General features: G+C 40.7%; 1 protein-coding gene across 1 annotated transcript in view; it reads right to left on the reverse strand.

Moving 5' to 3' along the window:
• pde4dip (phosphodiesterase 4D interacting protein) overlaps nt 1-9,920 on the reverse strand; it is a 40,130-nt gene extending 30,210 nt beyond the window's left edge. Inside the window, exons 1-12 of the mRNA XM_030728388.1 lie at nt 7,746-9,920; nt 5,309-5,446; nt 4,712-4,831; nt 4,465-4,557; nt 4,109-4,318; nt 3,793-3,951; nt 3,391-3,489; nt 2,836-2,973; nt 2,565-2,744; nt 1,650-1,844; nt 1,324-1,578; nt 953-1,143 (exon numbers count right to left, since the gene is read on the reverse strand). Of these exons, the coding sequence (XP_030584248.1) occupies nt 953-1,143; nt 1,324-1,578; nt 1,650-1,844; nt 2,565-2,744; nt 2,836-2,973; nt 3,391-3,489; nt 3,793-3,951; nt 4,109-4,318; nt 4,465-4,557; nt 4,712-4,831; nt 5,309-5,446; nt 7,746-9,020 (3,053 nt within the window). The 5' untranslated portion in view covers nt 9,021-9,920. The remainder of the gene's footprint in view (nt 1-952; nt 1,144-1,323; nt 1,579-1,649; nt 1,845-2,564; nt 2,745-2,835; nt 2,974-3,390; nt 3,490-3,792; nt 3,952-4,108; nt 4,319-4,464; nt 4,558-4,711; nt 4,832-5,308; nt 5,447-7,745) is intronic.
• Nucleotides 9,921-15,023: the final 5,103 nt, after the last annotated feature.

Raw genomic sequence — 15,023 nt, forward strand, 5'->3', positions numbered from 1 at the left:
CACACTAAGCATGTGGCACCATAGTAGGGAAAGAATGAGAATTTGAGCCTTTGGAAATTGCATATTTCAGTTATTGGAGTAACTTAAGCTGGAGAATCAACTGAAACCTCTGAAATCACAAATGCATTAAACAAGTTTAGTATGTTTATTATTTATTACGAACCACTTTGAAACATGTTAGTCTCTGGGAGGCGTTCCTGCACAATTTCAATAAATTGTGCAGGAATGCCTGCTCTGCAATGAATGTGGCTGATCACGTTGTCTGTGCAGACACACAGACAACGTGTTCAGTTTGATAAGATCAATAAGATCATTCATACTTACTGTGCTCTAGTGTGACACTCAGTTCATGATAACATCCATTCATTTCAAACCACAGAACAACTGTACCAATAATTGTTGGAATGCAGAGAAGCAAAGATAGAAACTAAATATACACAATCACTGTAGTAAAGGCAATGTGGAATGTGCTGAGATCTTCATCATCTTCAGGAGCATCTGACTTGGGTTCAGTATACAGAATCTCAATGTTGCTGCCAAACATGCAAAGACACACAAATACACAAACCTTCATATAAAATGTAACATATTCTGATGCGCATACTACCAAAAATGATTACATTTAAAACAGTAATGATGATGTGTTGTCTTTTACATTAAATATAAAATGCCCTGCTATTATTTTAAAAGAGAAAGGAGTAATATTAATTGTGCAAAATCACAATAACTGTACTACAACAATGACAAAGTTATTTAACAAAATGTTTTTTGGGATGTTTTCCAAACTCAGAATCCACTCATCCACTTTCATCTACTGCTGATGAAGTTCCATGTTAGTATTTTCACCCAAAAAGTCCCAACTGATACATTTATAGTAGCCCACCACCACAGTGTAGTAAGTCACTCTACAGTCACCGCTCCCTGGTGCTGGAAGAGCTGCTGTTAGAGATACTGTCCCATGCTTCTCTGGTGCCCACCTCCAAACTCAGGCTGCCTGCTGTTGGGCCGGTCACGGCCCAGGACAGGGCCTCTCACTGGGGGACCATCCTCCTGAACCAGTCTCTCCCTCAGCTCCTGGACCTCCTGGGTCAGTTGTTCCACCAGAGGGAGGCCTGAAGGATCCACCATTTGCCTCTGGAAATCCTGCAGCACACACAGAGAACTAGTGACATGTATACACACACGCACACGCACACACACACACACACACACACACACAATGTGTGTAACATGTACACAGATTATTGGTTTATAATACGAGAAATTCTACATACTTTACAAATCAGATAACATACAAAGACCTTCTTTCTCACACACACTAACCCTGATGAGCTCCTCCTTCACATGCAGAGTCCTGCTAAGGGAGTCAATCCTTGCAGTCTGACTCCTACTTAGCTCCTGACTCTCCTTCTCCCTCCTTATAGCGAGACATAGCTCCTCCTGCACTGCTTGAAGCTCCAATCCCAAATCTGCTCCAAAGTTGGGCTGTGATTCAAAACCTGAATTCAGCTGTTTGCGAAGCTCCTGAAGCCTCGATGTCTGCTCAGTTAATACCTCACTGAGGCGGATGGCAGAGTCCTGCAGGGACAGTGTTGTCAGTTTTTTGTATATTCAGTCCTTTCTATTCACCCTTACATTCCTTACACCACCTTAATGTACTGGTCTCTTGCGGTGATGCTTCTGAGCAGATCCTGGACCTCCTTTTGGTGCTCCTGGGCCTGATGGGTCCGGTCAGCCAGCAGTTCCTGGAAGATGCGGTCCTTAAGGTGGAGACGGACCTTAAGCTCCTCCAGAACATCACCTGGTGCAGACTGAATACGAGCTAGCAGAGAGCAGCGCAGATCCTGCAGGCGAGAGAAGAAGCACGACATCGTGACTGTGTGGGAACTTTTGCACTGATTTTGAAAGGCTCAAAGGATTTTATTGACTAACGTGATAATATGGATATTTCAATTTAATTCAATTCAGTTTTATTTATATAGCACCAAATTCACAAAAACAGCTGCCTCAAGGCAATTTATATTGTAAGGTAAAGATAACTGTTTTATTTGAACTAAATCAAATAAAAAGTCTGAGAAATTAGATAGATCTAAGTAAGGGCCAAGTGGATGATAGACAGCAATAAATGAAACTGGTTTTGGAGTTTTCCAGTTAGGGTGGAAATTAAATTAAATTAAAATTAAATTAAAACTCTGTCTGGGTCTTTGGTTGATTAATAAAGTGGAGTGGAAGATTGCTGCTACTCCTCCTCGGCCTGTGCTTCGAGGATTCTGACAGTCTTACTCGGGGGTGTTGATTAATTTAAACAAACATATTCATCCTACTGTAACCAGGTAAAATAAATCAATATTTTGATCAATTATTAAATAGTTTACTAACAGGAACTTAGAAGAGACAGACCTAATGTTTAATAATCCACATTTAAGTGTCATACTCTTTGGTGCAGCTGAGGATGTTATATTGCGTAAATTGTTTTTTGCCTGATTTTTGATATTTCTCTGCACTAATTCTAATTGTATATATTTCAGTAAATGTATTTTCTCTTCCTCCTCATCTCGCTGTACCTGTGCCTCCTGTGTGCGAGTGTGCAGTGCCTTCTGCAGCTGGGTGATGATGGAGTCCCTCTCTCTAAGGATGCAGCTCTGCCTCTCCTCACTCTCCTGCTGTTGCCTCTGGATGTTCCTCCAGGCATCACACACCTGCTCCAGCTCCAGCGCCTTACCCCGCAGCAGCACTTCCAGGCTCTGACACAGACATAAACATGCAGTTAATGAGGTAGGATCAATCAATACACTAAACAGAAGAAAGATGAGTTTTTTGTGCATGTGTTTTTACAGTGATGGTCTCCTCATTGCTTGCCAGGACGCAGCGCTGTCTCTCCAGGTCTCTCTCCTTTTCTCTGAGCAGCAGCTGCAAGCGACGGATCTCCTCCTCCTTCTCCTCCATGCAGTGGAACTTCTCATCCATAACTTGCTGCAGTTTTTGAGGAAATAAAATAGAGTCTTGTTTTAACTGCCATCTAATCAAAATTATGTAGTTTCTATCTAAGTTCACACATTCAGCAGGCTTTGGGTTAATGCACTTTTCTGTCTGTAATTTAATTACATTTGGGATACTAGTGTAATTATTGTATACCTATTCTTTGCAAAAGCATATTTGTGAGTGTTGTTCTACTTCCTTTATAACCTTCTAATTTTATGCATTTATGTCTAACATAAAGCAATCAGTATTGCCTTTTTGTTAAACTGGGATTATCAAATAGTGGATACTAACAATTAACACAACTCAAAGTAGGTCACAGGACATCCTGGGTAGTGTGCTTAAACACCATTGGTCTGTGTAAGTGTGTTAGCAGTTTGTCATGTGTGACGTGTGTGTTGCTCTGTTTACCTCCAAAGCTCGGTCTCTCTCCTTTATGCGCTGGCGAAGTTTCTGAAGCATAGAGTCTCTCTTCTGCTTTGGATCCTCAAATAGCTCAGAGTAGTGCTGCTGGACAGCAGATAGACAGTGAATAGCAGATAAATGACATGGGACCACAAAATCCCAATTTTCCACAAAAGGAAAATGGAACTGAGCCTAGGTCAGTTTTTGTGAACCACGTAGTGACCGTGAGAGGAACTGCAGCTCATCTTACACTTAGTTTTATTGTTCTCAGATGTGCATGTTAAGCATTAGCAGTGTGCATTTCTGTATTTATTATATAATATAGACAAAAATGAGATCTGTTCACACTTATTAGTGTAGCGCATGATGGTTTGTTTACTTTTTACAGATTGTTTGATTATGTCTGACCTCCACCAGCTGTTCTTTGGTCTGCAGGGAAGACTTCAGCTCTCTGATGGTCTTCTCTCTCTCCTCCTTCTCTCTCTGTCTCTCTCGCTCACTCTCTCTCAGCTGCTCCTCTCTCTCCTGGAGAGCTAATCGAGCCTTTTCTAGAGCCAGCTGCAGCTCCTGAGCATCACACATGCGCACGACATGATAAAGTAAAAATAACCATGATGCAACTTCCCAGAAATGAAACACCCTAATTAAAATCAACTAATAAAGAAAACGGTGCATTAAACTATTTCAAAGAGTAATTCTAACACATTCACAACCCTCTTCTCACCTGGTTGTGCCTCTCTGTCTCCCTCTTGTGTTGCAGTGACCCTTGCAGATCTTTTTCTAATCTCTCCAGAGCCCGGTTCAGGTCCTCCTGAGCCCTGACCCCCTGGCGCTGAGTCCTCTGTCCAGCCTGCAGCTCCAACTGAGCCTGGAACAGAGAAGCTTGCAGAGCCAGTACTTCACCCTGACCTCTAATAGTCTCTGCACCAGATGCCTGCAAATAAAACCAGTCAGGGAAGAAAGGCATGAAGGACAGGTGAAACTCTGAAGCATATGTATTTATTGTGTCCTGAGCATTGATTGTAGATAGGGAGGTTGGCAAGTGATGATACAGAGCTGTGCTTAGTGTCGAGGACAAACCTGGAGCTGCTGCAGCTGGTTGTGGTTGGCAAGCTCTTTGAGAGAACATAGTATTTTATTCTGCTCCTCAATCACCTTGTACAGCTCTGCAACCTGCACACACAAAGACACTATTCATGCCTGAAACTGTGGTGTTTTGAGGACTTTCATCTCTGACCTTACTTCCTCCATGCAGCATTCAGACTTGTAATTTCTTCCTCTTTATTTACTCTCAACCCTCATTTATCCCTCCATCCATCTACTGTACCTCTGCCTGTTTGGAGTTTACAGTATCGCTGATGTTCTGAATGCTTCGCTCCTGTTGTTGGGCATCCTCTCTGGCTGACTGCAGCTCCAGCTCCATTTCACCAAGTCGCTCCTGTAGTTTCTACACACACACACACACACACACACACACACACACACACACACACACACACACACACACACACACACACACACACACACACACACACACACACAGAAATTCCACATTATCTGAACACTGAACATATGTGTTTGCATGTTCTCTCTGTGCCTGTATGGGCCCTCTGGCTTCCTCCCACAGTCCAAAGACACTGGCAATTCTAAACTCTTTTTAAGTGTGAATGGTTGTCTGTGTCTCTGTGTTGGCCCTGCAAAAAAAAAAACTGGCATCTGTCCAGGGTGCACCCTACGTTTGACCCTATATCAGCTAGGAAAGGCTCCAGCTCTCCTAAGACCTGGATAAATGGTTCCGGAGGTAAAGACATGGTTAAGATATATGGATATTTTGACATCATCATGTTTCAGGTTCAAAGTATGTGACAGCAAAAGATGGATGAAGCATGCCACAGTGTAGCTGGGGAGGCTGGTGTCTTTGTACCTGGTTCTTGGTCTCGCTCTCTCTGATCTTGGCCTGTAGTGAGTGGACCTGATCCTGGGCCTTCTGCAGCTCGCCGACACACTGACCTGCAGCACTCTCATAATGACTGAGCTGACCCTGCTGCTCATCAATCAATTGCTGAAAGGAAAAAAAACAGGAGAAATCACAACATGTTAGCCAATGAGGAAAATACAGTATCAGTACTGTATATTAGTAGATTATGATGAGGTATGGAAATGAAACAAGAAATTCTATCACGATTTTGAAAATTGATGAATATGTTTTTAACATTCGCTGACCACAATTTTGAAAAAGTCTGATTAGTTTCCTTGTTTTTGCATCGCATGCTTAAAAATGAATACTTTGTGGGTTATTATGGGTTATGACCAACCTAAATTTAAAGTTTAGATTTTTAATCAGGGGTCAACAGTTGCAGTCCTCCAAATAAACACAGTGTTCTGTGTTCTTCTTGCAGCTGTTGTGTGGATGATGGACTGAAAGTGGAAAGTGATGTCAGCTCACTGTTGGATGGCTTCCTCTGGAAGTGAATGTTGCCACAGCAGCATTTGTTGACTTCCATGTTTTTGTTTTTATGAGACTGTAATGATGTGATGTCACTCAGCCCTTGGAGACATTATTAGCTCTGTGCACAACCTTTTCCACAACCATTTCAGCTTTCTGCCAAACCAACACTGTGGTGAAAAAAAAAGGTAAACCACTGGATTGTTTACCAGAAGAACAATGTCTTCAATTTCCATATAGTATCAAACTGAACTAGAGCCAAGCTAAGATTAGTATTGCTTTGTGCGTTATGTTGTCTGATGTATGCAAATTTAAAAGTCTATTTTGATATGCAACTTAATACATAATAATAAGCTTGAAGCAGCTTAGAAATGGTGTCATAACAGTTTCATATTTAGTTAAATCTGTCTTAAAACAACAGCCCATATGAAACAAGTATTGCTTGTTAAAACAATTGCTCCAATTCCTACCACACACACTAAAATATTCTTTTCCAAGGTTCTTTCAGTAGAAGCGAACCAAATCTTTTTGTACAAACACATGTCTTCAATAGTCTGAAATTTAGCAACAGAATTCCCCCATTTGAGAGCCCCTGGACAGTCTAGTAATCTAGTGGATGAATAGTTGCAAAAGACTAAAATCCACAAGATATTTTCTTCATTTGAGTCGATGAGCCAGGCTTATATTTGCTTTAAAAAAAAAAAAAGTTGCATACTTTGCCCCTCTGGTGAAAGTATGCAGTCTGACTGTAAGGCAAGCACTTACACAGCTGCTCTAGACCTCTGGAGGCCAAAGAAAGAACAAGCCCCAGAATGTTCTGCTGTTATCACACAATGTAGAGGAGCCATGAGTTTCCCACTTTTGTCACAAGACTACATAAATCTCAGCAAATCTTAATAAAATCAATGTTAAAAGGAGCTCAGAGAGTTTGGGTGTACATGTTTCCTCATTCCTATCAGTGATGGGTGCGCGGCGCAGTTTTGTTCGTTACAGTATATTAGTCATACACATTTGCATATAATAGCCTACGACAGAGCTGTTATGTGTCTGATTTTTCCTTTCAGAATGAATCACAAACTGTTCATTAACATGACAATAGAAATTATGAAGCTGGAGTAGACAGAGGAGAGCCTTAACAGAGCAATGACTGCAGACCTTGGAGACTGTTCCCATGGCAATGGAAGGGTTGCTAGGATACCGCTGAAGAGGGTTATTTATGCTTCCTTTGAGGGTAATCAAGGCAGTGAGTGTGTTCAACTTTGTCAGCAGTGAAGGAGATGAGTAAGACAGTAAGATTCAGAGAGGCCTGACCTCATTCTGAGAGCATGGTGGTCAGAATTAGTTGGTTCTATTCTGACCATCAGTGCTATTAAACTTTGCACCAGATCACTGGAACCTACATCTGATTCTAATGCAGCGTAAATCTAAAGCTTGTCCCCTAGCTTTTACTGATTTTTTAAAAATTAAAAAATTTTAAAAATTAATTTTTTAAAAATTAATTTTTTAAAATAATGTTGATTGCAGATGCTGAAATAGACTAAAAAACTAAAAACTTACGAATTTTTAGGAACATTTATAAGAAGTGGTTTAAGACCTAGGTGTAATCCTGTTACAGGTACTAGTTTAGCCTCATTCACAGCTGCAACAGGATACCTCTTTCACTGTTTATAATATTTTAAGACATTCCTAAAGAAAACAGTTTTATAAAGGTATAGTTTCTGGTATTCAAGCATTTGGCTTGAAAAAGGATAATTCACAAAGAAGCCAGGACATACTAAAATTTAGTCCAAGCGTGGATAAAGCTCCAAAAGCAGTGGATCCTACACTTCCCATAATGCTTCCCATAAAAAGTTCTGTGCAAATTGGATGATCTAATTTTTTAAAGGCCATCTGGTATCCATGGGTTCTGTTGTACCTGCTGAAACTGAAATGGCCTGCACAGAACATAATCATCCCGCCACTGCTCCTCCATCTCTTCCAACTCCGCCTGCAGCTCCTGTTGGGGACACGGGGTCACAATCTCTGGTACAGTGTGGTCTGTGTACAGCTCACAGTCTGCTGTTTCTGCACAGGGTGACCTCAGTGGGATTGGCATGGGTAGTGACAGACCTCGTTCTAGTTTGGTTTTGACCAGAAGCGGGATCTTGCTGCCCCTTTGGGGCTTCACTGGCCGGTACTCAAAACCCCGCAGGAGGATCAGCGTCATCTCAAGCCCAGGGAGAGCGGCCTCACATAGGGCTTTGTCCCACTGAATGTCTCTTCTCACTGGTGCCTCACCTGCATCTTTCTCTGGATCAGTTTCTTCCCTGTCTTTATGATCTGCAGGAAGCAAACTGACATCCACGGTGGTGTTGAGAGACTCCACAGATGATGCAGGGCTGGGACTCCTCTGGTTACAAATGGTCTTAGCAGCTTCCATCCCAGCTGAAGGGGACTCAAAGGTGACAGCTGTATCAGATACTCCAGGGGCTCTGGCCACACACTCCACTCCCTGTGTGGCTGTTGAGCAACGGGTGGATGGGCCACAGGATGTGCTCCTGCGCCCAAGCCTTCTAGGAACCTTACACACTGCCTCATAATCAGAATCAGCAACTCTGAGAGCTGCGCAACCCCTACACCGCCTCTGCTTGTGGCAATAGAGGGAGTCTGCTCCTATACAGTGGTGGAGGTGGTGATGATGGTCCAGGGCTGAGTCCTCCTTGTCAGCCCATGACTCATACACAGAGTATGTCAGATCATCCTGGATCATATCTGAGTATCTTACATCTTGTAGTGATGAAAGATGATCCACAACAGGAGAGTCTTCAGATCCCAACTCTATCATGACTCCGATGCTGGAAGCAGTGGGGGCCATACTGCACTCCTCTGAGTTGTTCTTCCGGTACAGACCTCCAATACACTGCCTCAGCCGGTCTTTCTCCAGCAGCAGCTTGTGGAGGCGCTCCAGAGACAATGCCTCCACTCGGGCGATCACTGTATCAAAGCGGTACATGCGGTCCAGCATGAAGGTGCACTTTGAGCACGCAAACTCACCACGGCCATCCCGAGTCAACTCACGACCCAATGCATGGGAAAGCAGCACCTGCAGGTTGAGTTTGGCTGTTGGGTGGAAAATCCATCTGCGCTGGTTGCCACAGAGCTCACGAGCACAGATCCTGCAAGTCTCCTTCATCTTCACCACATCCAGCATCACAACACGTGCCAAACTGATAACACAAGAGTGCTATAAAAGCAACTTTCTTTTGATGTATATAAGGTTTAATTACAGGAATGGATAAACCCCAGTGCTTCTGTCCTGACCTGCTACATCTCAAACTTTTCCATTAAATGAACTTTGCGGGGAGGATGGATTCAGTGTCCAGAATCAAATCTGAACCCATCTACAATTTCAATTTAATCAGAGTTTAATCAATGACTGGATAAAGCAGAAGAAATTCGGTTTTAAGATGACTGCAGAAATACACTAATATCATGCAGTCTATTCAGACATTTTAATTTATTCTTTTTGCCAGATAAAAAGTATAAGGTAGGTCACTTGATGGAGATGGACAGGCTGCAGCAGCATCTTCCCACGTTTTCTTGATTACTCAAATCTGTCGGATCATGCCGGTATGTCTGAGCAACGTGACCAGCGCCGTTAATTCAGCCAAACACGTTTCCCCTCAGAACGGATGTGAATGAATCTTGTCTGTCATGGGTTTCACTTCCTTGGTGGTGAAGTACAGACGTGTCAGCGAATCGATGTGAGTTTCAGTCGTACTGCTTCCTTCCGAATGATCCCGTTAATCAAAAGACACGCATATGTGGAGTCACAGCTGTTTTTTTGTTTTTTTTCCTTTTTTTTCCTGCCTTTTAAATCAGTGACGTCTCTTTACATGACAGCATCTCTCCGCTGTGGCTGTTGCCAGGTAATAACCCGACACGAACACGGAAAAATCCAGATTTGCTTTCTTTGTCAGCGGTTTTGATGATCGCAGATTTACTGGCTCCTGTCAGTGCTCCCGTTTGCGTCCCGCTGTGTGTTCACTTCATCCGCAGAGAATGGGAGCAGAGGCTGTCAGGGGTCCGGATGCTTTCTAAACGAGACAACGAGGCAACGCCGACTGAAACCGAAGATCATATACAAAGGAGAAGATGCATCACTCCGCAGCTCTAAGTAGTCTCGTGTGCAAATATCGCGACGTTACTTTCTATATAATCCGAAATTTGTATTGATTAGTGTCGTTTCCCTCTTGTGATAATAGTGCACGACACACAATTAATGATTACCAAATATTTACTGTGGCAACAGTAACCACTAAAAGATAGTGTGAGCAAAAACGATTACGACAGCAAATAATTAGTTTCATTATTGATATCTTTTCGATAACTAATATTGTATACAAAACTGCAGTAAACTGAGAAAAATGTCATTAACATTTCCAACAAAGTCATCTTTTTCTTTCGGTCTAACAACCATTTAAAAACAAAGATTTGGTTTATTATCATATGCCATGAAGAACAGCACCGATCTTTCACATTTGGGCAGCTAGAAATCGCACTTATTTTCACCCCTGTACACGGAGTGACCCAGCTCAACTGAATCAGTTTAAACTAGTCCATGTGGGGCTTTTGAGGCTGGTGGTGTTATTTTTAATCAATTAAAAACCCATCAAAACGGTCAAGTGTGTGTGAAACACATGACAATCGTCAAAGCTAAATGTGCTTTTTGTATCTTTCTGTAGTTTAAACGTATCTCTTGGCTGCCTGTAGTTAAATCAACCATTAAAAAAAAAAGAGAAGATTATCGGTGTAGGAGTGAGCCCTCTTGCAGCTGGCTGGACTGAACCATTTACAGGAAAGAGGAGGGTTGCTGTGCCCTGCCCTGTAATGTACTGACTGTCTTTCAGGGAACATTTGGGATTTCTTCAGGCAAAACATGAGGCCTCTTAATTTATGCTTACCTTGAGCCTCAGGGATTTTTCCCCTTTAAATAAAGACCTAAAAAAAAAGTTAACAAATAGATAACAGATCTGTATATTAAAGTGGAACATGCAGATGAAAAAACAAACAAACAAAAAAACAGTCTAATCTCTTATGGTTATACAAATAGCTCGTTTATGGTTGTGTTATTATAATGTAAACTAATCCACAGATTTTTATTTTTGTAAGGCGAACATACATTGCAATCTGATATTTGGCTCAAAAATTGCAAAAAATCTTTAAAATAAAAACGCTTAAAACACATAAGGTGTGATATTCAGTTTTCTACATTTATTTTCTGAAGTTATGATGAAAACATTTTTATTAGTAAAATATCTTTCTTACTGGTCTGATAAATTTCATGTCACTTATTTGTAATCCATTATTACCCTTTTAATTTTTGTTATTTTTTTTATAAGCATTTTGTTTTGTCACCTACATGGAAGTTTATAACCAATCAAATGACAGTGACAGGTGTGACAGTGACAATAGCAATGCACTGGGCTCTTGTAATTCATATTATGAATATGTATTCATATTCATAATATGGTCTAGTATAAAACACATTCAATGTGCAAAAACTGTTACTAATTCCCTTCCAGATCATTCATATTAAAACATTGAGTGACAGCTAATTTAATTAAAAATACTACTTTCCATGTCCAGCTTTGTGTGTGTGTGTGTGTGTGTGTGTGTGTCATTAAAATCAGCCTGTGCATTTTCCATCAGGTTCATTAAATTCTCTAAATTGTCAGCATGGAATGAGTTCATGCCTTTCCCAGGGGCACACAGTCCCAGTCTGGCCTTGATATGTGTGTCACGCAGCATGAAAGTAGGAAGGAGGGAGGGAAGTGGGTTCTCTCATGTCTCTGGAATTGATGTCAGTGAATCACATGACACTTTAATCAGGCAGCAGACTGTGCTCTTAAAAGTTGTTGTCATTTTCCAACACACACACACACACACACACACACACACACACACACACACACACACACACACACACACACACACACACACACACACACACACACACACACACACACACACACACACACACACAAAGACTTACAAATCTTCATCCATCTTGTCTTATTGCAGCAGGGTTAGATGTGTTGTTGATTCAACTGCTCGCACATGTGATTTATTTTCCTCTGTGTGTGTGTGGGCCAACACAGAACTCTATTCTGTATCTACATTTGTCACCCTAGAACCCAGTGGAGACATGACACCAAAAAGTGATCGGCTAGAATGAGGCAACGCAATCAAAAATCCATTAATCCTAATCAGAGATAAGTGCCAAACACTGCTGACTGTTTACTTTTCTGTAAATGGCAGAAATACCAAACGGCGACAGCAGGAAATTAATGCTGATGCAAACAGAAGATGTCGCCACCCATTTTTTTCTCTCTCAGCTATCAATGGATTCAAACAATGGATTCCCTCGGTGCATGCTGCTGCTGTGTCATGAAATGAGTCTGTGTGTTGAGCAGCTCGATCACTTACCAGGAGAAACTGATCTCATTATAGATGAGGGAAATGTGGTTATATTTGCAGAAGTGTACTGTACATGCGACATGACTGCAGTGAGCCTGATCCTCCAATCATTGCTAATGCTGTTGCAGGAACTGTATCTCCTAATTTTAGAAAGCAAAACTCAAGTGTGGTGCAGCAGCTCTTTAACTACAGCAAATAGCAATTAAGAAAGTGAAAATGTACATAACAGAGCAGGAAATAAATAAATAGAAAAATGATAAAACTATATTTTACAATAATTCAAAACATTTAATAACAGTTTAGATTTTTTTGTTGTTGTTGCTGACATTTTACTACATAAATGTCATATTACCTTTCAAGGGAATCTTAACACAAGTTGACCTACTGTGCATTACTCATGGATATCATTTTCTGTCACACTGGGCTTTAAAGATGACAGATTTCCCCCTTTTTATAATAGACATTGCTCTTTTCTTTTGAAAGTCCTTTAAAAAAATTAAGATATTGTTAAATGAGACTACACTTGTAAAACAGTCCTCCACTACAGTCATACTACGTGCACTGTGGATTAGGTAACAGAAGGTGGAGCTACTTGTCTATAAACTGAGAGGTGGAGGGTTCTGAGTAATAGGCCGCCTCATCTTAGGTGCACATTTCATATGATGAACCCACCACCAACAAAAGCAGTCAGTACATGTGTTGTGCTAACTATCAGAATATAAATGCAGCTACAATGGGTTAGTGTACACAGATCTCCTTGAGATGACTATTTGTTGATTTGGTGCTAAATAAATAAAATTTAATTGAAAATTAAATTGAATCTTGTAAGTTTTGCCCTACCTGCATCTGTGCATGAACTCTGCGCTCCTGCTCACACTGTAAAAAAAGAAATGCAATAATGTTACAAATAAACCACCAAAATGTTCTTTTGTTACTACTATATGGGTGTCACAGGATTAAAATCTTGATCATAAAATGACAGTTTGATTCCTGCAGCTCTGATTCCATCACACCTCATTATTTGTTGATCAGTTGATGTGTTGAGACCCAAAGATATCAGTAGCTGCATCAGGTTACAAGTACAGCATTTGTTCAGACCAAAAATAAGTAGAGATGGTAGAAATGATATTTACTGAAATGCAAGTTGAAACAGATAACCATGCATGGATATACAGGGTCTTAATAAGGTGCACATGTTTTTAGCTTCATGGTGGCATGTTGCTGTTCTACTCTGCCAATGTTCCACTGACCCACATGTGGATATAAAAACAGTTTCACATTTAACTGGGTTGGTGTTTGAGCCAGAACACTTAGAACAAGGTGACAGGAGATGAGGAGGGGGTTGAGGCCACCAGTAAAGAATTTAGACCATGACTGGCACACTTGACTGGGTCACATTCAGAGGTTGGAGTCCATCTACAAAGCAAAAGACCTCTGGATTGTGAAAAATGAAAACAAGCTGTTAAATATTCTGCCACTACACCATATTGGCAGTAGTCATTTTTTATTTTTTTTTAGTGCTTTGTATTTAGTTTTACTTCCCTTGCCTAGTTGTCCTTGATTAGATTAAACTGTTCTCATTTGTGTTTCCACTCCCCCTGATTAGTCCTCATTGTGTCTGTGTAGGAATATACAGCCCCAGTTTTCACTTGTCCTTTGTCTGGGCATCTGTTAACCTACTCTCTTGATCACCTGCCACTGAGTGTGTCTTGCCTGTGTTTTGGATTTTGGATTTTGGATCTTGGACTTTGGCATTCCACCTAATAAAGGTTGGTTTTTATTCTGTATGTCTGTGAGTTCTTCACGAGTCCTCTTTCAGCTCCATTTCATAACATTAAATAAATAGTTATTAAGATTGTTACCATCATATTTTCTTTAATGTCACCAGCTTATTGGTTGTTTTTTTTTTTTTTAGGGACTTAATTAAACTGCTATGAATATTGTAGAGTCCTGGGGCCCAACAACATTTGTCCTTTATGGGGCCCTCGGGAGGTTAATCTGTCTGTCTTTGCAGCTGCATACAACAGGAAAATATAACTGGAGCTTTATTAGGAATAGATTAATTATTAGGATCACCTGAACTCTAGACATTGACATTGAAATAACTTTATAGAACAATATTTGAGATATTAAGAACATGTGTACATGTGTTTATTGTATGGTCTTTACCTTATAATACAAAGTGCCTTGAAGTGACAATTTGTTATGTTTTGGTGCAATATAAATAAAATTGAAGTGAAATTGAAATGTATATGTTTGGTTGGTTCTAAATAAAGAGAAGGTGAGGATGTCATGAAAATACCTCAGTTTCTTCTTCCTTCTTAGGACTAGAAGAGGAAAGGTTTTGAACTTTGACTTCAAGCTCTTCAACTTGAAGATGCAGTGAATGTTTCTGCTGTGTTAGCTCCTTAATCGCCCTGGTAAAAGAGAGGGCAAAAAACAGAGACAAGGATAAAGGGATTCATGTAGTTAAAGCTGTACTTAAGTTTATAGATGTGTTGGGGTTTGTTGCAGTCTGTAGTTCAGAGTTCTGGCACTTTTTTCTAGGGATGAGACTGTTTTTGACAATATTGGTCAATACTAGTGTCAACACCAGTATCACAGCCTACAGAGCTGCTGGGAATAGCATCAAAAGTGATTAGAAAACACTTTCCATCTGAGTAAAACTGCTCAAGTACCACTGATGAATTATTTCTTTAAATATGGTTTCCAATCAGTTTACAAAATGGTAACA

Source organism: Archocentrus centrarchus, chromosome 4 (assembly GCF_007364275.1).
Source record: "Archocentrus centrarchus isolate MPI-CPG fArcCen1 chromosome 4, fArcCen1, whole genome shotgun sequence".
NCBI classification, from domain to species: Eukaryota; Metazoa; Chordata; class Actinopteri; order Cichliformes; family Cichlidae; genus Archocentrus; species Archocentrus centrarchus.